Here is a 26,569-nt window from a genome sequence, read left to right as displayed (position 1 = left end):
AATTCCCACAGAAAAGTATGCGAGTATGAGCACTCAAGTTACAAGAAGGAGAGACGTAAATAAGAACAAGCAACTAGAAAATAGTACGTCTTTCTTTCTCTATGCACAGTTGCACCACCACGGCCGGCCCCTTATGAAAAATTCACCGACTCAATGTCTTCCAGATGTCCCATATAAAGATTTCTCTGAGTCTTCCGCGGCCGCGAGTCCCTCGTCATAATAAAAGTCATTGTAAAGGCCTCAATAAATTTGTCAAAACATTTTCTTGTTCTAGTTTGACTTAAATTTTTACGACTTCTCTATTTAAACCATCTGTTACCAATAGGTCCCACGTCTCCCGCGGAGCCTTACTATTTCTTTTCTAACGTAGAAATCTTTCTCTAATTTTATTTTATTTTTAATTTTTAATTGCGTTTCTCAGAAGTGTCCAAAATATCAGTAGTAAATGTCACCATATATTTTGAAGAAACATTGTTTTTACAGAATCTCACGGTCTCCCGCGGATTCCTACTTTTCTCTTTTTCACCATAGAAAGCTCTTCTATTTTAAAATTTTAATTACATTTCTCGGAATCACCTAAAATATTGGTAATAAATGTCATCATAGAAACGCAGTCTCCAAAAAATTACATGGTCCCCCGCAGGACCTCTCCGTTCCTTTTCCTATCAGTGAAGATTTTTCATCTTAATTTTGTATTATTTTTAAAATTATACTTTTCTAGAGTATTTAATATATCGACAATAAATATTATCATGTATTTCATACTTTATTTTTAAGCAGTCTACCGCGGACTTATTTTTCTATTTACATCCTGTTTACTACAAAATCCCAAGAACTCCCGTGATAAAAATTTCATTCTCAGCTGTCCAAAAGAAATCAAATGCTTCTGTATTATTTTCCTCTTTGTCTTTAACCCATTTTCTGTATCATGCAAGAGGCATCTTCGGCCCCACTTTTCTTTCAAACCTTTTCATATATAAACCCCGGAAAAATAATCAAAATCAGTCATTACCGTCGTAATTAAAACCCTTGTCGGATATATCTAAATCCACGAGTAAGACTCACTGAGTCGATTTCAAAATTCGTTCTCGTGACGCTCCACCCCTAAGCAATCGGGGGTCTTAGTTTGATAATCGAAATTCGATTCTTTTATTAAACATCAAAACGTAATTACTTCAGCTACTAAAACCTTTGCCGGATCTATCCACGAGTAAGATTCACTGAGTTGATTTCAAAATTCGTTCTCGTGGCGCTCCACGCCTAGGCAACCGGGGGTCCTAAATCGATAATTGCAACTCGATTCTTTTACTTAAAATATAAATTACGCGACTTAAATTTTGTTCTTAAAACCTTCCTCGTGAGATCCTACGCCTAGGCATCTGGACTCCTAGGTTGGATATCTAGAGTAAAATCATTTAAGTTCGCATCAGATTTAACTAAACTCTTTCACGTGACGTCCAGAGTCTAGGCAGCCGGAGTCCTTGTTCAAGAGTAGTTAATCCTTCATATATATATCATCATAAATTCACTAGAAAGAAAAGCTGGCCTATCGGTTCAGCGTGCATAGCATTCTCGTGAAAAGATTCAATCTGTGAATCTCGATAAATATTATAAAACATTGTAAACTCCTGTGTACACAAATTTAAATTGGTGAATCTGAAGTGAGTGTGTGTGCAGGTATATCAACCCATTGGGGTAAGTTCATTATTATAATGTTTGTAAAATTTAACCTGTCAATATACTACACATGTTTTTGTATACGTTTGTCTTTTCATTTACTGTCCTTTTCTCTGGCATTCGAGTGTTGGTAATTTAAGTCATAGTCACTTTAAAATAAGACAGAGAAAGAACACGGTCTTCTCGAGGGCCCATATTCATCAACCCAATATCCCTCTCGCTTAGAAAAATCCCTGACCTACCCTAACGCCACGCAGGTCATTCAACGGGACGGTCTATAGTACATCTGCTCGGTACAAATAGACAAATAAGTTGTAAAACAACCCGAAATTATAAACATTCTTGTATCGGCCACGTGACTGGAGATCCTGGGTTGGATGACAGAATAAAAATAATTTCATACATTAATATATTAATTAATAATCGGTGCCTGATTCCTCATACGTTCTCACACTAACCACGTGACGTTCAATCGAACTCCTTTGCTGAGTTATAGAACAGAGAAAATCGACAATCCGATATTAAATAATAAATTCAAAATTACGCTTTCACCCGTCGCCTTCATTCACTTCGATCGTGACACTCAAAAGTTACTTTATATTATAAAAAACATCTTCACCAAATTTTAGCCAGATATTTTTTAAATTGAGCTATTATAAATCGGGGTCCCCTATCCCATTTAAAATACACTCAAAAATTTTCCATTTTAGTTTTCCGTTATTAAGACTATAAAAAAAAATTTTTTTTTAATTCTGCCTGGTATGATTTTATAGGAAATTGAATTTTCTACAAAAAAGTGAAGATGCATTATGTACGTCAAACAAACTGGAAAAAAGTTACAGGGCTTCATAGATCGACAACAATTTAGTTTCCTCGGTGTTAAATTATTTTTTGTTATTTTCTATTTTTATTCTATCAAAAATATTTTTTTTTAAATTTTCACAAGCACGGTCTTGTAGGAAATTTAATTTTCTACAAAAAGTATTCAACATGATGTATACGTCAAATGAATGAGAAAAAGTTACAGGACTTTAAATGTCAAGGAAAAATCAAGTTAAAAAAATATTAATTTTCTGAACTTAAAGTTGTAGACAGTGTTTTTCGGCGCACTCTAATTTTTATATTATAAAACAATTCCAACTTTTAGTATTGATTACAAATACATTTTACAACTATCGGTTGTTTTTGTGAATTATAATTAAATAGAAAAACATTTAACTCGAATCCAGAAAAATCTGGAAAATCAAAATTACCTTGCACCAAGTAAATAATTATTTTGATAATTTTATCTTAAGTCAATTTTTTTTTTTTCAAATCGACGTATTTTTATGTTTAAATTGAGAACTTTTTAATTGCTTAAAGTGTTTTTATTTCTTAGTATGGGAGATATTTGTTTAAAGAAAGTTTTTCGTTAAAAGTGAAAATGAATTGTATTTTTTAATCGAATAATTGAAATCAGAACATAATAAAATGACGAGCTATTGCATATCTCATGATGCGAAGCATCAGAGAGTGCTTTACCATCAAAAAATTTGTTTTGTCTCACTTCGGCAACTATTTCAATTATTATACCTTTGTTGATTCACGGAATTAAGATATGTTGTACACCATTTTGAAGATAATTGAATGGAGATTAATTTCATACTTTTTAAAAATTTATTTAACTCAATAAAAACCGAAAAAAAAATCAAAATTGTTTAAAAAAATTTCCTGTCCGTCAAGTATGAATCCCGTATATACGATAACTTGCGAAAAAATCCAGTAATTGAATCGAATGTTTTTTTAAAAACTCTTTGAAAGATTTGCAGATCTCCTATTAAAAATAGCTAGGTAACTCAGTGTCGTTCAAATACAATTAATAAAAAAATAATAAGAATGTATAACTATACGTATATATATATATATATATATATATATATATATATATATATATATGTAAAATTAACATGGGTGGAGATATATCTATACATTATACGTACATTTATTCCACCAGGGGTGCTTGCACATTAGCGTCCTAGTACAGCTGTTTTTTTTTGTGTTATTACTAATCTTAATGACAGAAAATTGTATATGTTTTAAATTTATTCGTGCTTTCCACCATTTTGTATTATTATTTTATTATTTCATAATAAATGAGCATTATGAGTCGTGCACTTTTGGATTTCCAAATTTTTTAAAATTCAAGTTGCAATAAAACTCATGTACTTCTTATATAAACTGGAGATTGCTTGTTAATTATATATAACCATATACACTTATCCAAAAAATTGAAGGAACAAAAATTTTTTATACAGTTGGTAGTGATTTTTGGAAGACTGTATTTTCGTGAAAAATTACCGTTTCGAAAAAATAAAAAAAGCAAATTTAGGAGAAAAGGTAAGGAGAAAAAATATAAAAAAATTTCCGAAAAACGAGATAAAACAAGAATTATTTTTACTTTTTTTTTATGTTTTACTCGGATTTTTTTTTTTTTTTAGAATAGTATATTACACATCTAGGGAAGTAAAGTAAGAAATATCTCAGATCACATGTAATTGTTGGCTGAGGCTTCGCCTCAGCCAACAATTACATGTGATCTGAGGCTTTCTTATTTACTTCCCGTGGTGTATATACTATTTTTCGCGTCGACAGAGGCGGAGGCGGCAACTTCGTTTTGCACAGCGGGACGAAAGTTGACGCTGTCCGCCCGGAGGCGAAAAAAATTTTTTTCTTCTCTCTACCTTACATTTAATGAATAACTAACGCAAAAATGGGAAAAATCCGAAAAAAATCAACTTTCTCATGGTGGTATTGATTACACAAATTAAGAAACAAAACTTGTTCCTTTAATTATTTTGTAAAACTTTGAGCAATAGGCCCGGACAAACGGTTCAATGGATCAATCTGAAAATTTTCAGGGTTTTTGGGGGTATATAAAGCTGTAAAATCACCTGGCAACATTAACTTTTCTATCAATATCTACAAAGTAGCGATGAGTTGACTAAAAAAAAAAAATGACCATTTTTTGTAGGTTTTTCAAATTGATATTGAAGATAAAAAAAATTTTTTTTTTTTCAATCGAAAGTCGAGCTTGTAGGGAATCTATTCAAGTTTCTCAAACTGCCCTTCAATACCTGGACGAACTAAGTTGCTGAGATATCGATAATCAAAGACAAAAAGATCCTTTTTTACTTGACGGCTGATATCTTAGCAGCAATTCGTCATACAGAGAGACACAAAAAAGCAAATTGTAGCTGAATATATTTCCTATATGAGCCATGAATTGGTTTTTTCGAAAAAAATTTTCTCGGCCCCGTAGATTTAAAAAACAAAACTAAAAAATTTAGCAAAATTTTGTCTTGGCCTATTTCTTATGATTCCGTAAAAGCCATAGCTCAGAAAAAAATTTGGCTGAAAGATCTTTAAACTAGAGACTTCAAGCTTCAATTTGCTTTTTTCACTTTTTCGATACGATCATTCTTCACGAAAATACAGCCTTCCAAAAATCACAAAAAAATTTAGAAAAATTTTTTGTTCCTTTGATTTTTTGGATAAGTGTATAGTTATGTTAGATTATATATAAGCATATGTGATTTTTTCGTGACATTATGTATAATTATATGTAATTATATACAACTATATATAATTCAACATGAATCATATATAATTATATTGAATAATATATCATTTTTTTTACCCGGGTAGTTTTTACGTAATGCGCGTTCAAAAAAAAGATCTGCCATTTTATATATATATATATATATATATATATATATATATATATATATATATATATATATATATATATATACATGATTTCTCATGTATTATTGACAGCTATGATGTTAATAAACTTTTATTCCATTACTCTGATAGATTGTATTCGAATGGTTTCTAATGAGCGACAATAATTTTTTTTTCAAATCTTGCGATAGTAAGTTTTTGAAACATACTATATTTTTAATGATTTGTTGAAGTCAACTCTTCAACTCTCATGTAAATGAAGACGAAAGTAAAAGGTAACAGGCGGAGAGAGATTGCGCATGTTCCAGTCGTAATACAACCGTGGTATGGATCACATATTTTTAACTTCTTTTTTTTGTACATTTGCGATTCTAGTTTTTACCTAATGACACTTTTTTTTATATCAAGCTATTTCGAAAATCAAATTGAACTTCTTTAATTGACTGTGAAGTTTATTACTTAAAACTAATATTTTATGTGATGGTTTTTTTAGTAAATAAGTAAATGAATTGTCTAATTAATATTTTCTGAAAAAATTGATATTAAACATATAGTTTGAAATTCAGCTGATATAATTTTGTGCCAACATAATTTTATAAAGCAATAAATAATTATAGAGTGAACTCTTGTAGTCTTTATTCACGATAGTTACATAAAAGTGATAAAAAGCAAGGACTGTGAATTCATGATAAATTATGATCAGGTTGTGTTTATAATGGAAGTTTCGTTGCAATGAATTCTGACTGAATTCAAAAAAAAATTAATTTTAATGGAAAAATATAAATTGTGATTTGGAAATGGATGTACAAATGATTAAATTTCATGCAAGATTCGTGAGTACTATGGAGTCAATCCACGGATTATTTTTTATTTTTTGTATTATCTGTAATAAAAAAATGGAAATTCTGTTAGACTTAACAAGCGAGGCATATAAAAAAAACCATCAAAAGAAGTTTTATTTTTCAGAAAGCAGTAATGCTTTATTTACATATGAACTTTTATAGACACATTTACCAAGCTATCAATACGTATTATTGAAAAATAAGTCAATATGAAATTATATTTATTAATTCGTCAAGATAAATGATAAAAATTTCTAAACTAATGATATAGTACTATATGAAAAATATTTTTGATTATCAAGCAATTTTTATTTAATAATAGAGTTCTTCTTACATTTAATAGTATACTTTAATTCTTACTATTTTCGTAATGAGAAATAAAACTCAATTTAGTTTAGCTTCTTTAGAAATTAGTAACAACCGGGTATCAGGGAAAATTAATAATAAAAAAAAGAAGATAAATGATCCAATTATGCTTAACTATATACAGAAGGTCACAAGTTCGAGACCTAGCTAATATTAGCAGCAGTGAGTGAGTCTCATAGTGTGACCTCACTAAGACCGAGAAAAATTGAGACACTGGGTCGATATTGCTAGTAGCAGTTACGTTACTATACTATTTATAAATGCGCAGGTGTATTGCATGAGCGTTAATGATCAATCATTGAGATTCTTATCAGTATGTTAACTGACAAAAAATTTGTTGTGTATAAAGTAAAAAACTCATACTATTTTTATATCATTGTACAATATTTGGTCGACCTGATAAAGATATGATAAGATACAATGAAATTGGTTTTTGCAATCGTCCTAATGCCTGTTGTTTTTTAATGCAAATGACTTTAGTAATCTTACAGATTACTAAAGTAAAGTGTGAGAATTTATTTACTGAATTTGGAAAATGATTGGCTATAGTGCACAGCTCCAAAACCTTTTCCTGTTTTCAAGTTCAAGTGGCCCAAAAAAGTATAATGTACACGGAAAAAAGTTTCCTATTGCTACAACTGGAAAAAATCCTATTGTAGCTACAGGAAAAAATCTTGTTGTAGCAACAGGATTAATACTCTTATTGCGACTTAATAGGAAAATATAGTTACCCAGTAAAAAATTTTGCGTCATTGCGTCAAAAATCTTAATGTCAAAAATTCTTGTGTTAAATATGTACTAGTTTTATGTGTACAATCAACATTTATTCGGTTAAATCAACACTAAAAAGTGTTAAATATTTGACACAAAAATTTTTGACATTAAGTTTTTTGACGCAATGACGCAATATTTTTTACCGTGTAAGTATATTTTACTATTAAATCGCACCAACAGTATTAATCCTGTAGCTACAACTGGATTTTTTGCTGTTGCTGCAACATGAATGCCTCCTGTTGTGGCTACAGGAAAATCCTGTTGCAGCAACAGGAAAAATTTTTTCCGTGTACCACCAGCGTATTAGAGTTCTATAATATATCTCGAAGCCACATGAGAAAATTAAAATTAATGGATCACAAACAATTCTTGTTATTTTTTTTGCTTATAATTATTGATAATGAAATGAATGGATCGAGCCAGTAATTAAAGAAGCATTGGAAATAGAGTATTAAGCAAGTTCAATTGGATCTGATCATTAGGTTTAGAAATATTTCGCGATATCAGGAAAAACAGCAATTCGTTAAACTTTTGGTGAATGACAGAGAAAGATTATTATTTTCATAATTATTATTAAAAATATGTAAATGGTTCTCCATAGCTGTATCCAGTGATGCCAGAACGTGCGATTTTTCTACCCCTTCCCGTGGTGAAATAGCATGGAGTTGTAATGGCAGGAGGGGGTAAAAAAATCCCACGTTCTGGCATCACTGACTGCATCTCATTTCTGGCCCAATATGATGATATGTAAGTTTATATAATTATACACTACTGGAAAAAATTAAAGGATCAAAAAAAAAATTCCAAATTTTTGGGTGATTTTCAACAGGCCGTAACTTCAAGAGAAATGATCGTACAAGGAAGAAAAAGTAAGGAAATTGTAGCTCCAAGTGTCTACTTTTTAGATTAGAACTTTAAAAATTTTTAGCGTCACCGGTTTTTGAGTAATCTTAGAAAAACCAGCGACAGAAAAATTTTCAAATTTTTTTTACTTTTTTTTTTGGTCTACGGGCGTAAGAACATTTTTTTTTTTGCTTAACCACTCTAAGGATCGGATACCTTTATTATTCAGCTTTAATTTCATTTTTTATAGACCTTGATACGTCCACTTGTCGCCGAGATATCGGTCATCAAATGGAAAAGGATCCTTTTGTCTTTGATTATCGATATCTCAGCAACCAATGATCGCACAGAAAGTTAATAGTGGGTTTCAAAAACTAAAATAAATTCCTTTGAATAATTAGCCATTTTTTTTCAAAAAAAAAAAAATTTTTTCCTTTCGTCACATGAATATGAAAATGCAACAAAAAAAGGGCTTTCGCTGGTTTTTTAGAAAATCAAGCGCTGGATCGAAAATATTGTGGAAATCAATAATGATAAGTGTGCATTCTACAGTTAAATATGCCCACAAAAACATTACGGAGAGCCGAATTAATCCAAACAGCCGTTTTTTTTGTTTCACTCGATCGAATTTTTGAAAAAGTTAAAGGATCACGTCTTTTGCTCTGAAAAGCTCATAATCTTTAACAAATGAAAAAAAAATTTTTTCCGAGCTTCGTCCACATTTTCGTTTCAAACAGTGCTCTAATTTTCAAAAAATAAAAAAATTTAAAAAAAAAAAAATTTTTTTTGAAAATTTTTTTTTTTAAAAACCTTTAAGAAATTTAAGAGACCAACGCCAAACCATTTATAACACGTTTTCTTGGCTGCATTTCGTGGTCTCTTGAATTTCTTAAAGTCGTCACAAAAAAAATTTTTTTTTTTTTTTTTTTTTTTTTTTTAATTTTTTGAAAATTAGAGCATTGTTTGAAACGAAAATGTGGACGAAGCTCGGAAAATTTTTTTTCTTTCATTTGTTAAAGATTATGAGCTTTTCATAGCAAAAAAAGTGATCCTTTAATTTTTTCAAAAATTCGATCGAGTGAAACAAAAAAACGGCTGTTTGGATTAATTTGGCTCTTCGTAATGTTTTTGTGGGCATATTAAACTGTAAAATGCACACTTAACATTATTGATTTCAACAATATTTTCGATCCAGCGCTTGATTTTCTAAAAAACCAGCAAAAGCCCTTTTTTGGTTGCATTTTCAAATTCATGTGACGAAAGGAAAAAATTTTTTTTTTTTTGAAAAAAAAATGGCTAATTATTCAAAGGAATTTATTTTAGTTTTTGAAACCCACTATTAACTTTCTGTGCGATCATTGGTTGCTGAGATATCGATAATCAAAGACAAAAGGATCCTTTTCCATTTGATGACCGATATCTCGGCGACAAGTGGACGTATCAAGGTCTATAAAAAATGAAATTAAAGCTGAATAATGAAGGTATCCGATCCTTAGAGCGGTTAAGCAAAAAAAAAATGTTCTTACGCCCGTAGACAAAAAAAAAAAGTAGAAAAAATTTGAAAATTTTTTTGTCGCTGGTTTTTCTAAGATTACTCAAAAACTGCTGACGCTCAGAATTTTGAAAGTTCTAATCCAAAAAGTATACACTTGGAGCTACAATTTCCTTCCTTTTTCTTCCTTGTTCGATCATTTCTCTCGAAGTTACGGCCTGTTGAAAATCACCCAAAAATTTGGAATTTTTTTTTTGATCCTTTAATTTTTTCCAGTAGTGTATGTAATTTTATAAGGTTATACTTACAGTAAATATTTTTTTTTAAATGGATAAAATAACAAAAAAAAAATGAGTATTATGATGATTTGTTCGGCCATTTTAATCCACTAAAATGAGTTTATGGCTGCGGTAATTATTGATATAAATGATGCGGTGTCGATTGTATACATATTGTGATACTGAATTTTGTATGTATTAACTTTCTGATCATTAATCTGTAAGAGTATTTTATATTCTGTTCATCATTACATTCATTACGCTATTTTATAGTAGACAAATTATTTTACAAAATTTTATACAAATCGCGCACTTGCGTGACGTGACAGTCACTCGGAAGTTTACATTAGATAGAATTGAATGAAGAATAATTATATAAAATTATACATAATTATGTATACTTTTTAGAAAGTATATATATATATGTATATATATATATATATATATATATATATATATATCAATTTATGCAATTATATTGATCTATAGATAATGAGATATTAGAAATAGGGATCTAACTTTATTATTAACGTTATTTCATTCTATTTTAGGATTAGTTATAAATGTTGTTGTCCATGATAATTATAAAAATGACAGGAATATAGGTACTTGGACCAAAAATAATCAGATATTAAATTTTAAAATTATGTAACGTTTCATCGACTTTACATCAATTTTCTCAGGCAAACCACAAATAAACGATACAATCAATAAATTTCAAGTATACAATAATTTCAAAAATATAAAAGAGTCAAAAATTAAATATTTATTTCTGATGTTAACATCCTCGGTAACCACAGTCCATAAACTAAGCCAATAACTTTAATTTACACTTATTACATTATCAGATCGTACATACGTATAAAATATTCAATAATATAAATTATGTTATCCAGAATAATATTTAATAAATATTCACGCAATTATTATTTTTCGAGAAATGTAATAAACTGTTAAATTCAACCCGCCGAATAATCAATTCAAAATGAACATCACAAAGAATATTCAAGGATTGAAATCTTCTTTATCAACACTTAGTCCAATCACCCAAAATAGTACCGAGTTATTATATAAATGTAACTTTAAAACTGTTATCTAGAAGTTCATTATTTGTCATTTATCATATTCTTGTAGAACAATTTGACAATTGTGTTTTAGAGTCATGCGTGATGATAAATAATTAAAATTTTTAATATGGGAAGGGAATTTATATTAACCCTGATAACACGAGTTGATCGTGAAAAAGTTGGTCATTCATTAGTTTCCGACCAACTTGACGACAAGTTATCGACAACTTCAGCTTTTGCAACTTTTGGCTACAAGTTACCGCCAACTTTCTCAGAAAGTTGGCGTTAGTATGGAGCCGCAACTGGAATGCAAGTTTCTGAGGAAATTGAAAAGAAACTTACCGTCAACTTATGATTGTCAACTTTTGCAAGCAACTTTTGCCACCAACTTTCTCAGAAAATGTCTATCAACTATTGGAGGTACCAACTGTTGGCGGCCAACTTGGTTCCAGTTGCGGCTGCAAGTTTCTCGTCAGTTTCTCACCAACTTGGCTATCAGGGTAACTTCATTACTTGGTAATATATTGGGTGATTAGAGTAAGTGTTGATAAGGTAGATTCCAATATTAAGATATTGTTTGTGATGTTCATTTCAAATTGGTCATTCTGCTTGTGGAATTTTACAGTCCATTAGACTTCAAAAAAAAAAAATAATTGTGTAAAGATGCATTTTATATCATTTTGTATAATATAATTTATATTATTAAATATTTTATACCCATGTACAATCTGGCATCGATTGTCCCTACACCAAGTAGCTACAATACCAAGATTTATTTGTAAGAACTGACAATCATTCAGAGAATTGTCAAGTAAACAATATTTGCAAGCGTCAGCAAAAAAGCTCGAAAAAACAAGATACTATTTTTTCAAGAGGGTTGATGGAGATAGTAAATAGTAGTGGCCCAAAATGAAGCCTTTAAGGTACCCTCGAAGTGGATATGTATAAAGGTGACCCATAACCATTGAATAAAATAATATTGAGACGCTTCGTAAGATATGATTTTGATAGATTAACCTCCCAAGCAATTTCAGCTCCAGCAATTTCTCAATCAATAAAATAATATCAACTCTTCCAAAAGGTTTAGAAAAGTCTGTTTTGACGACATCAACTTATCTACCACTAGCGATAGAGTATTTCAAATATTGCATGTAGTGTAGCAGATGAGTAAACGTAGATCTTTTACAAAAATAAAAAACCATGTTGTATGGTTAAAATAATAGGACTAAAGGAAGGTAATAATAATAAGTCACAAATTACCACTTCAAATATCTAGGCAAATATTGATAAAATTGATAGCAACCTTTAAATTTTTACTTCAGAGTTATAGCCAGACTTATGAACCAGACAGACTTTAGAAGTCTTTCAGATCTTGGGAAAAATACCCACAACTATGCACCATGTAAATATTAGTTTGAATCGAAATTTAAAGTGTCTTACGTAGTCCTTGACAACAATACAGGGGATACTGTCCACATCTGCTGACCACATATTTGGTAACTTATTAATGCATTTTAACACGTCGCTCCCTTCTGGCCATTGCAGACCATCTACCAAGTCACAGTCCGGTTTACAAGCAAATCTATCCGCCTAGTCACTCGTTGGAGTAAAAACAATACTAAAATAATCAGCAAATGCATTAGCTATCATTTGCGGATCAGAACACGCATTGTTACTGTCTGTAAAACTTAATGGAAATGAATTTTTATAGTTTGAATCTATAAAATTCCAAAAGCTCTTGGGATTCTTCATTAAATTATTTTCAGCCTCACGCTGAGAACTATTATAAGCCAACTTAATTCTAATTTTAAGTAAACTTCGAAGGCTTTTATATTAATTCATAACATGTGGTGGAAGTCTTTTAGGGTTTTACTTTCTAATCTTCTCCGTAAACTTACGGCCACTGATAATATCAGTAGTGAACCATGTTGAATAGGTTGTTGTGTGATGTAAGCCTATTTTTACTTGCAGGATGGCTTACCGAACGCTTCATCTAGAAGATAATAAAATCTATTATATTTTGCATTAGGCGGCATGTCACCATCTAATTCATTCTAGTCAATTTTATCTAGTTTTCTAATCAGCTTATGCTTATCATATTTATGAACTTTGTCCACACCAACGGGTTAGTTTATAAGCCTTGTTGCCTTACTAGTGATTGATTTGACCGGAACATTTAGCACAGGGTGATAATAGTTCAGTTTAACAATTGAATAACGATTGCATTCAACTAAGCAGGTTGCTGATGAGAATATTCAATTACGAATCCGCCCATGAGTATTTAGCGTTGCATTATACTGTACCAGATTAATCTGTAGTAATGACGAAAAACTAACGGTGACTTACTCTCTGGGTAGGACTTTATAATTTAGGCGTTGGATATTAACTACCGATAAAACTCTATTCAATGTAACCAGCGTAAACTATCAAAACATAAATTATGAATTACTAACCAGCTACTTTTAATTTAATAAAATTTGACTGACTGAAATCCGACAGTAAGAAATATCAGACAGAATCAAGATTTGTATGTGACTAGAATTTATATCAGTGTCATAACTCATACCCATATGTCATCCGCATTAATATAGAGAAATCCGATCACATAATCGTGTAGGATTCAAAGATATTCAATGAAAGCCAATTACAAGCATAATACAGGTGAACTCAACGTACAATTTAACATAATCATTGAGAAATTTCCAATTTTTATAAAATAATTCATTTTTCTCATATATAATTTTGATATAAATCTGTAATAAATATAAAATTTTTATTTAATATGTGTCTTAAATATGTAAGATATCCGGTATGATTTTTAGCTGACATTATTAAATGTTGGGCTTAGGATAAGTTATTCTCAACAGCTGATGATGTACATATTGATGGAAATATGAGTACCAGATAGTTACTTAACTTTTATGGAAATATATCATTGATTTTCTGCGCACAAAATTAAGCAAAGTTTTGTTGAAAATAGATAACGAAATCATAATAACATTTCAATTAGTACGAATGTTCTTCGTACGAAAAACTGCAAATTTTTTATTATTTGTGTCATATTCAAATAAGTTCATGATAAAATATTTTATTTATCGATTATATTTATTCAGGTCGACTTAAAAACGATTGATATCTTGAAATAATCTTGATACAGTTAAAATTTTATTATTTAATATTTTGTGTATATTTTTTTAAAGGAAGTATCAATTTTCGATATAGTAGTCCTGACAGATTTATGATCACAGTTAGAATATCATGAGCACATCGTAGTTTTATAGTTAGCTCGGAGTTAATTCGTAAGATAATTGAAAAAAAATGATGCTTTTATGCAAGTGTTGTACTGGTGACAAATGAAAGATTTATCGTAAAATACCTTTTTTGAGCTATGGATTCATTTAGTTTTTACAGGAGATATGTTATGTTTTTATTCGATCGTGCCGTCGAAACGATGTCATTCCGCTATAAATTAATCAGAAACCCTCTATTTGTTCATTGCAATGTCATTGTTTTTTTCATTTCCTGCTAATAAAATTGAAAATTTTCAAAAAGAAGGAAGTTTGGTTTCCGTTCGATTTTCAGAAACCAAAACTAGAACAGATTCCGATGTTTTGAGGTCCTAGGAAGCCATTTTGATTATTTTCAAAAACATGTCGGAGAGTGTATATATGTTCATGTACGTTCGTGCGTCCTTAAAGTGGTGTGAGAAATTGAGCTTTAGCGGTACAGTACATTTCGAGTTATTAACAAAACGAACTTTTTTCTTTGATGAATTCATTTCGAAACTTAATAAAATTTCAATCTCTATAAGCAGCGTAGAAAGCCGCCTCAACCATCAGAATCCGATTAGTTGTTTAAGACACCTTGTTGTCGACAAAATTTTAAAATAGTTTTTTTTCCCGAATAAACTCAAACATCACAAAACCGATTGATTCTAATAACTTTTTCATATTAACAGCTGAGAGACTGCATCAAATGCTGATTCAAACATCAAAATTGGTTAGTTAGTTCGAAGGATCCCGGCACTAAAAAAATTAAAAAACTAACAACTAACTTCATTTTTTACGAATGATATATATCTTCATTTCTTGCCTGTTTCGAAACTCACACCAGATCTTCGGTTTCATAGTGTTCATTGATCCATACATAAATAATTGCAATCATTAGTTTGAATAGTATCATCATCAAAACTTTTAAAATATCAATGTTTCTGACATTTTTTTCTGGAAGTTTTATATATTAACTCGCCGATTTAGTTTAAAAGTCACGTTTTATTGAGCTCGATGACTTTGAAAATACCAATGTATTTAAAAGTATTGTTAAATTCAAATCTCCTGAACCTGTATCAACAATAATATTTTTGAGCTGCACAGGTTCAACCATTTTTCGGATTTTTTAATTTTCATTTCGCCGTGAATTCATCTCTCTTTCACTTTATATTCACTATGAGTTTACAGTATTTTCATTGTCTGAATAAAGAAAAGGAAAAAAAAACATCAAATCATTGCTGGGCTTGACCCCTGATCACTCGGGGTCAAGATCATGAGACAAGATTCAAGTAATAGACCTAAAGTACGGATATCACTTTCTGTATTCTGTCTCATCGGACTTATTTGCCACATGATTGTGTCTAAAATTATTTTATTTTGGTTCTAATACTGGTACTGTTACATCAGCGTTACGTTAAGCTATAATTACCGATTTGGGCTGCTTATAGTTTATTGACTTTTAAAAGTAAGAAGAGTGTTTGAGATTGTTTGTCGAAGATGATGTTTAATTTACTTTACAGCAGTCTACCTCTTTCATCCATGTGAAAAGCACTAGGTGGGTTGAAAATCCAATCGGTACCATCGTTAGCGAGAAGTCGTTACAGCTCTTGAGATTATTTACTTGCTTGGTAGAACAGTTCTTCATGAACGGTATTAGCAACTTTGAAGTTGGTAATTCAATCACAACTAAAGGTTTTACAGGATCCATGACGACTGATGAAACGTCCAAATGTCTTGAGTAATTCTCCTGTGAAATAGTCCGAGATACCTTCTAGATTTATAAACTTTAACATAGCCTCTTTAGTTATTCGTACCTCTTTCCTGAATAGTCTTCAATAAGATTGGACTAGTGCAAACTACTCCTATGTGTTTGAACACTAGAGACTTTGTTACTTGAGAAACAGGAAGTGGAGTAATGAGTTTTTGAGCTCGAACCCCACGTATTCGAGCCCACATCAGACACCTTTAAATAAACGAACTGATTGGAGCTTAGCCACAGATGATCCTAAAAGCCTGCCTGATATGAAAGGGAGTCAATTGAGTATCAACATGAAGAGTTTTTGAATAAACATCTGCTATGATGAGATCTGAGAAGTGACATTCACAAGGTAAAAGAGCTGAATGTTTATTGCTCTCATTTAATTAAGAATACTGGTTACGACCGCTAACTCACAAGCCACCAGTATGGTCAGCTTTCGCAGTTAGTCGTGAGAAAACATGATTTTCATGAAGGAGCTTGCCAGATTGAATTGCTCTAATTCCTGATGAGAAATATGCTTGTTGATTTGCACTTTTTGCACGATTCACTGGCAACGTGCTGTAATTCTGAAAAGTATAGTCAGGCTTTCATTAAATGATTTCACTTGAGATAAGACAATAAGATCCCACTGATCAGTTTGATATGTCACTGAGAGGGATATACCCGTACGCAAGAAATACCCGTAAGCCATGGTGGACCTGGCCACTAAAGCGCGTGCTCAATGAGTTGAGAAGCACTAAGACTACGAAATACACATTCCGCTGGGTTGAGTTATCTTGGGGTAAATCATCAATGAACATGTGAAAAAGCACCATGTTTTGCTGATAATCAATATCCTATGAACTCATTTTACCTCATTGAATTCTATTTTAACCAGGCAAGAGTCACTAAGGAGTTGGTTTTGAAAAAAACTGGATTGCCACTAAAATTCAGAATCCTTTGTATATGTTTGACGAGATTTAGTAGACGAGCAGCAGCTGTCAATTTTTTCCAACCAGAGCTGCTGCATTAGGGTTCCCAATATGGTTACAACCAGTAAGATTAGTCCTAGCGGATCAAACAGCTGAGCTGCTTCTGATAGGATTGTTCTTTTGGTTATGGCCGGGTTGAAAGAGATGTTGTTTTGACATAAGAAGATGTCTTCATGAGAATGATACGAGATTCTTAAAATCTCTGAGGTGAGATCTTCAAATGAAGGAACTGATAATACGTCTTGAGATGACAAGCATGGTACTAAGAATTTCAGATGATTGCTTTTCAACTTGTCAAGTAGTCGGCAAGCTCATAGGGACGTGTTATTTAATTGACTAGTAATATGGTTGAGTTGTTTTAGAATTATGACGCAACCTGAAATGTTTTCAACATAACTGCCTTTGATTATTGTGACCATTGTCAATGGATGATTAGCGCCTTCATCAGAAACTAATTGCGTAAGTACATGGAAAATTAAGTAAGGAGCTAATCGTATATCGTAACTTACTATAGTTTATCTATAGGCTCTGATCCGAGAAACCTTATCCAGCCAGAGAATATTCTGAAGATCCCAATCATCTTCATGAACTTTGATCTGATGAAACATCTTAGTTACCTCAGTGATAACGATGTATTTGTGTTGTTGGATATATGACAAGCCATTAAAGTTGTCAGATTGAATTCTTGGGCCAGTACACATCATGTCGTTGAGCGAAACGTGATATAACTTCCTGGTGGATCCGTTGAATACTGTTCGTAGCTTGGTGGATGTACTCTGTTCACACAAAACCCTGCGATGAGAAAGGTAGTACGTATGAGAAGGCTCTAGAGTGTTCACCAGTATCGCAACTATGTGTAAGAGATTTATATTCTCGCAAAAAGCTGCTGTACCGTTCTGTGAGAAGTGTATCAAATGAGAGACGTTTACGAAAACTCAAAATCAACTTGGAGTTGTCAAGTCTCGAGACATCTGAATTGATAGGCAATTGCGCAGTATAGCGAAGTGATTAGTCTCTTGAGTAGGTCAACTTAAAATGTTTTTAAAACTCAGAATTTGCAAGACTGAGAGGTGCTTCTGATGCATTTGGTATTTTGGCTTGTACCCAAAATTATGTGAAAGTCTCTTGCAAGTCGTCATTAATCGTGAGATGAAGAGATCATAGAATGGTTTCTAATGAGTGTCTGAAGATGCTTGACCCAGATGCTGCCCATCCAAGTACAATATGAATTACCATTAGCTTAGATGTACCACTCATAACTAGATGAGAAAACTTAAAGGTTATTCTGAACTAGCCTGCACCAATAAGAATATCAATTAAACCTACTGTTGGATGCGCTGACAGCTCTGATTGGCTGATATGATGTAATTTTTGATAAGTTAACACTACCGAGGGAATTGAAAAGATAATACTAGGTAAAATATGAATGTACTTGAGACGTCGAGTGAATTGATCATAACTCTAGGGTTGCTGGACCATAAGTTTTACCTGAGGAGGTGCTACCATTTCCAAGTATCGGAATTTCGAGTGACTTACTAATAAGGCTGAATTGGTTGATGAGTTTAAACGAGACCAGTATCAACTATGGATCTGTGAGAACATTAACTTGATTTTAGTATTACCTGGAGAGATGATTAATACTTCGCATGAAGCAAGTTACATAACTGCTCGAGTACTAGCAGTTGACACTGGACGATAACTCCGTTTCTGAATTGACTGCAAAGTTTTGATGAAAACTGGCTGAGGAGCCTGATCTTGAGTTGACTGAGTAATTTGAATTTAGACTGTTTGAAAGGCCTAAATTATAAGACATTAAGAAGTCTATTTTTGGATCATTTAAGAAGTCTTTTGATGAGAATTCGTTGAGAAAGTGATTGAGAGATTTTGTTTTGTCTGAGTAGACGCATCACACTTTCTCTTGAGAGGTACGTGGGCTATGAGAAGTTCTTTCAAATTATCATTCAGTTTGACTTGAATTTGCGGTAGAGGGAGGGTCGACAGGTGTGCTGAAAAGCATTGGCGAGGTTACTTTAATGCTTGGCTGTCCGGATGGTAGAGTAGGAGAAGCTCAACTACTTCCGTATCCCAATTAAGCAATGATTGATGACGTTGTTCGCAAAATTAGTAGCCACGTTCAATTCTGCAATTGCATACATTGTGCCTTCCTAGAAAATTATAGCACAACCGCTTTGAGATGACTAGTCTCATTCTGTCTTCGACACTAAGAAGTCTCAATGATGAACAAATTTGTGACTTTGAACAACAGTAACAATAGTTGTTCAAATCTAGTTTGTGTGGATAAAAATGCCGGTGAGAGGGAAGACTCATGAGAACCTGTATGTACAAGGTGTACATGGACAGCAGACATTCTTTAAGTTAAGTGAGAATTGCCTTTCTTCGCGTTGACTGATAAGAAGGACTTGGTGTACGATTTCTAGGATCAAAAATTCGGTGAGAAAGGTTTTGTATTTCGTGTGTGTGACTTTCAGCGAATGACCATAAATAAAACTTCTAGGCCTCACGAATACGTACGTTAAGCAATTGCACCAAGTCGTGCAAGAGAATATCATTGCAGTGCCCTACTGGGTAGCCCAGAGATTTTAGAGCATTGAAATAATCTGATACCGTTAATAAGATGAGATTCAGATCTATTCTCCACCTTGGCTAATAATCCGAGTTTAGTAAGCTGACCTGTCTTGAGAAGTCTTTTGTTCTAATAACGTGAAGTAAGAATACCCCAGTAGTGCATCATTTTGACGGTAGAGATGTTCTGATTCTTACCAACGAAAGAGATGATCAGAACCTTAAAGTGACGTCCAACAGAAAATTTCCTAGGCGACTTAGGAATCGAGATGACTGGTAGAGATGATCAGTGCCGAGAAGCTCCTTGAAAGCAAGCATTAGCTAGAGCTAGATTATCTCCAATAAATAAAATAGTATATTGCATAGTTAGGTTGCTGAGATAGTCTTTATAAGGTGAGTGCAATATTTTCGACACGAGTCGTAGGGTCGCATGCACGTGTATGTGGCCCGGAGACGTGTGCTGAAATCATTGCGCTCGCCGGATGAAGACTATCTGAGTAACCTACTATGCACTATATTTCTTTCAATAATTGCCTGATTTACGTGATTTATGACAACTTGCGATGCGAAGTCTGTGGCTGTTTAGTGACACGGTGCACCTCCGAAATTACAACAAACCATCGACTCTAAAAAAATGGTTATTTTTCCAAAAATTAATTCATTACTATGTTATATTAGGCAATTTATTATTATTTATTTACAGTTCGACAATGAGTTTTGATTGGCTTAGAGGTTACATGACATAACAGTACATGGTATGAAAATAATTAATTTAAGATATTTGATTTGACAAATTATAATGCTAATTTTCTTTCGAATAAGTGTTATTGATAGTAATAGCACAATTCCCGAAATTAGAAATCGCCGCATTCATTAAAGATGAAACGGCTGCTGAGGAAGAAGTTGATCCAACATTGATGACTGTATGAACTTTTTGCTGTTAAATTACTTTACTCGTGTTTATGTCATCATCTTTTGTTCGTGAAGTCGATGGTAAATCTACTAGATTAATTTTTTGCCGTATAGCTACTTGACTTGCATGCATGGCATCTTTTTTGTCTGTGACGTAAAAGGTAAATTGACAGTAGATTCAATAATCTTCCCAATTCTGGCTTTATTTGCAACAGATTCTTTAACATATCCTTCTGCAATTGCTGCTGATTTCCAGTCACCAAGACGTTTCAAAGTTGTTATATTAGCTCCAGCATCAGCAACTTAAGTTGCCGAGCGTCAAAATGCATATCCGGTATATGATGGCAGATTTCTTAATACTAAATAGGTCGCTAGATGTTGTGGTATTTTCGCAAATGTATTTATGCCAATAACTTGGCTAATACATGCACCATTCCGATAAGCCATGAAAAATCGATCTTTGCTAGTGTTTTTAAGACGTGAAGCAATGTACTTTTTGACAATGCAGCTGAATTTTCCACCAATTGTAAAAAACTATTCACGTTTACATTTTTTATTGTAAATCCTAATAATAAGTTCTCCTTCTCGTTTAATATCACAAAACTTCAAACCAGTTATTTCAGATTTTTGGCATGCGCTACTAATTCCAATAATTAATGCAATCTGCAAATAATGAGTTATAGTTTTGTTAAATAACTTGAATAATCTATATTAATGTACATTATAATTTATCATTACCTTTTTATGCAGATATTCCTCATCAGGAACATTTGTTAAAAATTGATTAATTTGATCAGGTGTCAAGACATTGGCTTTTCTACAAACACGTCCTTTAGATTTTTTATTTAGCGAAGCAATTAAAGTAGCATACCTGCCGATGTCAACTTTTTCCTTGAGGTTAATCATAGTTTTCACCATTGCATTAACTGACCACATACTCATTTGCACATAATTTTCAGCCAATTTTTTAACATATACCAATAGTATCGATTCTGATGCAGACATAGTTTTATGTTCGTTTCTCCAACCATTTAATTTATCATACGCCTTTTCATACTACCTTTTCGACGCTGGTAGTATGTCCTCTTAGGCTTTTTTAGCAGCTTGAGGTAAATCTGGAGGAGTAATGAATGACACAAACTCATAACCTTCAGGATTCATATTTGACTGATTTTGAATTCACTCAGATGTTTTAATTATTAATTTAAATATTAATTAATGAAAAAAATATAACGACAACCATGTGATACAGCACTCTACATATGATGAATTGATGTAGCCATATTTAGTGTACTAGCCGTTCAACTTACATTTCGAGTAAAAACTCCAAGTTGTTCAACGAGTTTTTATGATGCTTAATAGATTGAGCTTAGTTAAAAATCTTCAGACGCATGGTAAAATGTCATTTCAATAGTCACGTTTCATAACACCGGTGGAAGTAGAAGACATCTACTTTGATTTTACTCAACTTCTTTACACCGGTCGATAAACAGCCGTTTAGAGTTTGCAACGCAGACGTCATAAAGCGCGCAAATCGGACCTGCGTTACTAAAATATATATTTATTTATTTATAACTACGTTACGTTGAATATTAAATTTTATTCAATTCTTTTATTCAATACTCCATTAAAATCGATAAATACTATATATAATAAAACATAAGTGAATTTAAAATCGATGTATATTACAAATTTATATTTCTATGAGTTGTATTACAAAATAACAATCTATACTAGTTTGATTTTAAAGCAGGAACCTTACTTATAAATTGCATTTATTTATAAATATTTTTATGCGTGGCTCAACCAATCACATTAGACAGTTTATCTTCATATACTTTATATCGTGTTATTTAATCAATTGTGTATGTTCACGGTACAGCAATGCAATTTGAACGAATTACCAAAATAAACTATTAGTGTATATTTATTTTATTTTATTCTAAATTTTCTAAAAATTTCGAATCGTCTCTATCTCATTCGTTACGGCAGTCGAGTCTTGCCGTGTAAAATACTCTGACGTCATCGTTAAGTGTTCAAAAAATGCGGACGTGGTACGTGTATCGAGACAGTAAAATAAAAGTTATTTTATTTCATCAACCGAACTAACATTAAAGAATGAACTGACTTTGTAAATTTCGATTAAGTATGAGAATTTTTGGAACAATTTCATTTATATCAAGTTAAGCCAAAAGTGGAGATTTATATTTTGTTGTAACTGATAATTTTATTTGCGATACCGATCAATTATTTTGTTTTGCTCAATATACGCAAAATTATTTTGTTTGATTTTGATGAATCGTTTATCGTAATCTTAAGTGACAGACCGTTCCCTGATCTTCCACCGCGAGTCACATTTATTGATAATTATTGAACCACATAGCGCCAAACTTAATAATGATTGAACAAGCTTGCCAAATAGTGTATTCAGTTTTCACCTCGCAGGTGAAAACCCCGTTACATGCTTTGGCGCCCAACGTGGGCCAGTTGTCGTACCGCTTACGCGGTTGGGTCTGCACTGAAGAGTGCCCCGACTGTCACCCGAAGTTATACAGGCTGGAATAACCAGTTTCGTCGCATTGATGTATTTTTTTCTTATTAAAAAAAAAACTTAATATTAGTTTGGGACTCAACGAACTTATATTTTTGATTTTGTTCGATTATCGGACTTTTATAAATTTGAAAGAGTGAAGAGACAGAACTAAGAAATTCAAAAACATAGCTAACTGAAGTACCAAAACCCTGAAATAAACTTACAAGTATTAGTAGTAATTTTCAATGTGAATTTCCACGATAAATAAAATCAAATGGGTTAATGCCCTATAATTATTGTTTTCAATCCATGAAAGGCATTGGTCGGCATTTTTAAAATAAAACATTTGCTGCAAGATTTGAGATTCGAAAACACTATAGAAATACCATATTTCATTGACAGATCGTCTATAGTAATACACAGGTCTCATCCGAGTGCAGTTCATCGCCTTACCAAGTTTGTGACAATCCTTCGACATTGACAACACGAGATTGGCTTCGTGTAGTCGTGACATTTACTTACGGGCAACGCTCTCAGTTCACGAGATGGCCTTGCAAGGGCGATTTATATGTAATTTTCAGAAAAGTTTGTGAATTCTATACCAAGTGACACAAGATGGAATGTTAGATGTAAATAGAATTCCAATGATAAACTCATTGAAATCAATTTGCAGAGGACTATAAACCATGTGCCTAGAGATAATTAAGATGAAATATTTATTATTTTTTAAATTTTATTAACTATTGATGACCACTACGAGCTTACGAAAATAAGTTTGTTATTCAATTTTTTAAAAATATTTTAAAGTTTTAATACACAATTAACTTATGGATGAAATCGGCTTTTCTAATCACCACTGAACTCAGTGGTGAGTGTTTCAATAACCCTCAAAATTACAAGTGATATCTACAGGCAGAATAAGAATTACCGGTCTCGGTATACTAGTAAAAAAATCTACTGTTGGATTTTTGTCGTCGGTTTAATTTTAATTATTTAAGTAATAATCATCACAAAACAATTGGTTGTGGCTTAATTAACTACCAAAATGTCAAAGTAATTATTATGTAATTCATTTCTATCAATATCGGTTAACTACAATACATCAAAAACACGTGTCAATAGTCCCCAAAGGAGTTAGCCAGTTTTCAGACTTTTTGCTTCTAAATAATTACGGTCTGTAAAATTTTATGAAATCACATATAATTTAATGCAATTTTAGAAGCATTTATATAATTTCATAAACTTTTATAGTCATTACTGGCCGAAATTTTTATACAATTTCATAAAAACATTTTTTTACGAGTAAGGATTTGTTGTTCGAAAGAAGCTTCGTGAAAAAAGCTAGTAATACTTTTTTTATCGTTCTGTAGCTTTTCGTTAGATATTATCAATATAAGTCAAATAATTTTCGAACAATAATTTTAAGAGAAAAATTTTTTCTTGTTTGAAAAACGGAAAATTCCGAATTATATTTGCTCAGAACTATGTAATAAATCGTCTTGTTATGATTTTTTTAACGAAGCAAGCTTAGACGCTATCTGATTTTGGTTAAGACTACTTTTTTCACAGGCCTATAGAAAACTATTTCGATTCATTCTGGTTAAAGCTGCTTTTTTACAGGTCTATAAAAATTGCTCAGCAATGAAACGATTTTGGTTTTTCAATTTTTTGAAAATGCAATACAGTAAACTTGATTGAACGAAAATTTGAATTGAAATTATGAACAATTATCACGTATCAGCCATATTATTTTTTAATATGTGTGTTTTTAATTCAATTTCAGTATTCTCTACCCGGCCAGATGAGCGATTTACAAAAGATGATAACGCAGGGACCAGTTCTATTTCTACAACTATTGCAAATAAATGTAAATTCTCGAGTTCCAGTTCTGGAGGCATTGATAGCTCCCCAACTTCAGTGAACACCAGCCCATATTTTATGCACAAAGGTCAGCTTATTACATTATATTTGTTAATGATTTGCTCGGTCAAACTTTTTATATTTGCATTTTAGTCAAGTTTTTAAATTGTATGATTGAAGAACGGAGCAGGTAATGTAGAAGTAAAATTGTAAATAATTATAAAGAGTAATAGAGATTGGTACTCCTGGCTAAGTGATCAGCGAGTTGATCTTCGAATCACAAGTACCACACAGGCGTTGGTTTGAATCCAAGTGGTTGTTGAATTTAACTTTTCAGGAACCTCCGAACATCTGCCTGTTGCGGAAAGTGTAAAATTGATAAACATGTAGTGAAAGGTACTGTAAAAGACCACATAGTTGTACAACTGAAAACTCAATTTTTTTATTTATACACGGAACGAAGCAAATGGAATTGTTTCCAATGTAACATTGAAATCATTACCATATAGCATGGTGCCGCACAAAATTTTAAACCCATTGTTTATTTGACATAGTCGTTTGCCCAGTAATAAATAGTCGCGTTAGCCATGCTAGAATGGGATAGATATCCATACTTCATTGGAATAACTGGACGGAGAAAACGACTCTCGAAAATATTTTAATATTGAATATCATTTTGTAAAAAGTACTCATACAAATCATTAAATGCATTACTTTTTCTATTCGGTAATAAATTTTTAGTACAAAACATAAAATACTGATTGTGACTATGTGTTCATATGAAAAATTGCTAAATTATTACTTTTATACCTAATTTATTCGTAGTTTTTTATTAATAAAGCAGCAATTATTATAAAAAATATATTAAATTATAACTAAACGTTAATTGATACAATTCATTATATAATTTGATGATTCTGATTCTGGGAGACTATAAAAATTAACTGAAATTATGCATTAAATACCCTACAGTATGCAGAAATTATAATTTCTTGGTGGTGTAGCCCCGAATGTAACACGGAGTGCTTATGCAGTCAAAAACTGTTTCATTATTGAGTTTTCGTACTATTCATGCATAGCACGAAATTTCTTTCTTGAATGCAATGCTTCCTCTTACTAAAAAATTGCTAAGTTATTTATGTATTTTTATTTAATGGGATTGTCATTAATTATCATCACAGAATGTTAAATATTTAGTAGAAGCATTCCGACTATTCTTTAAATCATGGCAAGCATCTAAAACTACGGTATCATCTGGAGCGTTAAGAACTGGATAGGAAAAGAAAGTCTTTGTAATTTCATTCAGAGTCATTGCTGCTCCAAGTTTTTTAACATTCGAAATATGATCTGTTGGGATATTAAAAGTCAATGATGCTACGTCAACCTCTATGTCATACAAACACCTTAAAAAATCAAGAACTCAATTTACTTTAGTATCTGTTTTTGAACCATTAACTGAAAAATACGCTATAGAAAACTTCCGACTATTATCAAATGGGACTACTAGCATTACTAGAGCGTCTTTTGCTATTGAATCATGACGTCTATTATAATTTCTCATGTTTTCTGATGAGCCATAATGAATACCAGTATCACTATCAACATTTCGTCGCATCTTAT

General features: G+C 31.9%; 1 protein-coding gene across 4 annotated transcripts in view; it reads left to right on the top strand.

The window, feature by feature from the left end:
• Positions 1-26,569, top strand: part of LOC103573709 (dual specificity calcium/calmodulin-dependent 3',5'-cyclic nucleotide phosphodiesterase 1) — a 139,295-nt gene that overhangs the window by 41,089 nt on the left and 71,637 nt on the right. For 3 of the 4 annotated variants that reach the window (XM_053737318.1, XM_053737319.1, XM_014440558.1), the window contains one exon: positions 24,873-25,037. In XM_053737318.1, the coding sequence (XP_053593293.1) occupies positions 25,028-25,037 (10 nt within the window). In that variant the 5' untranslated portion in view covers positions 24,873-25,027. Of the gene's footprint in view, positions 1-5,987; positions 6,234-24,872; positions 25,038-26,569 lie in introns of those variants that run through there. The other variant, XM_053737317.1, reaches the window with a different exon arrangement.

This window comes from Microplitis demolitor, chromosome 3 (assembly GCF_026212275.2).
Source record: "Microplitis demolitor isolate Queensland-Clemson2020A chromosome 3, iyMicDemo2.1a, whole genome shotgun sequence".
NCBI lineage: Eukaryota > Metazoa > Arthropoda > Insecta > Hymenoptera > Braconidae > Microplitis > Microplitis demolitor.
This window is presented reverse-complemented; position numbering and strand designations above follow the sequence as displayed.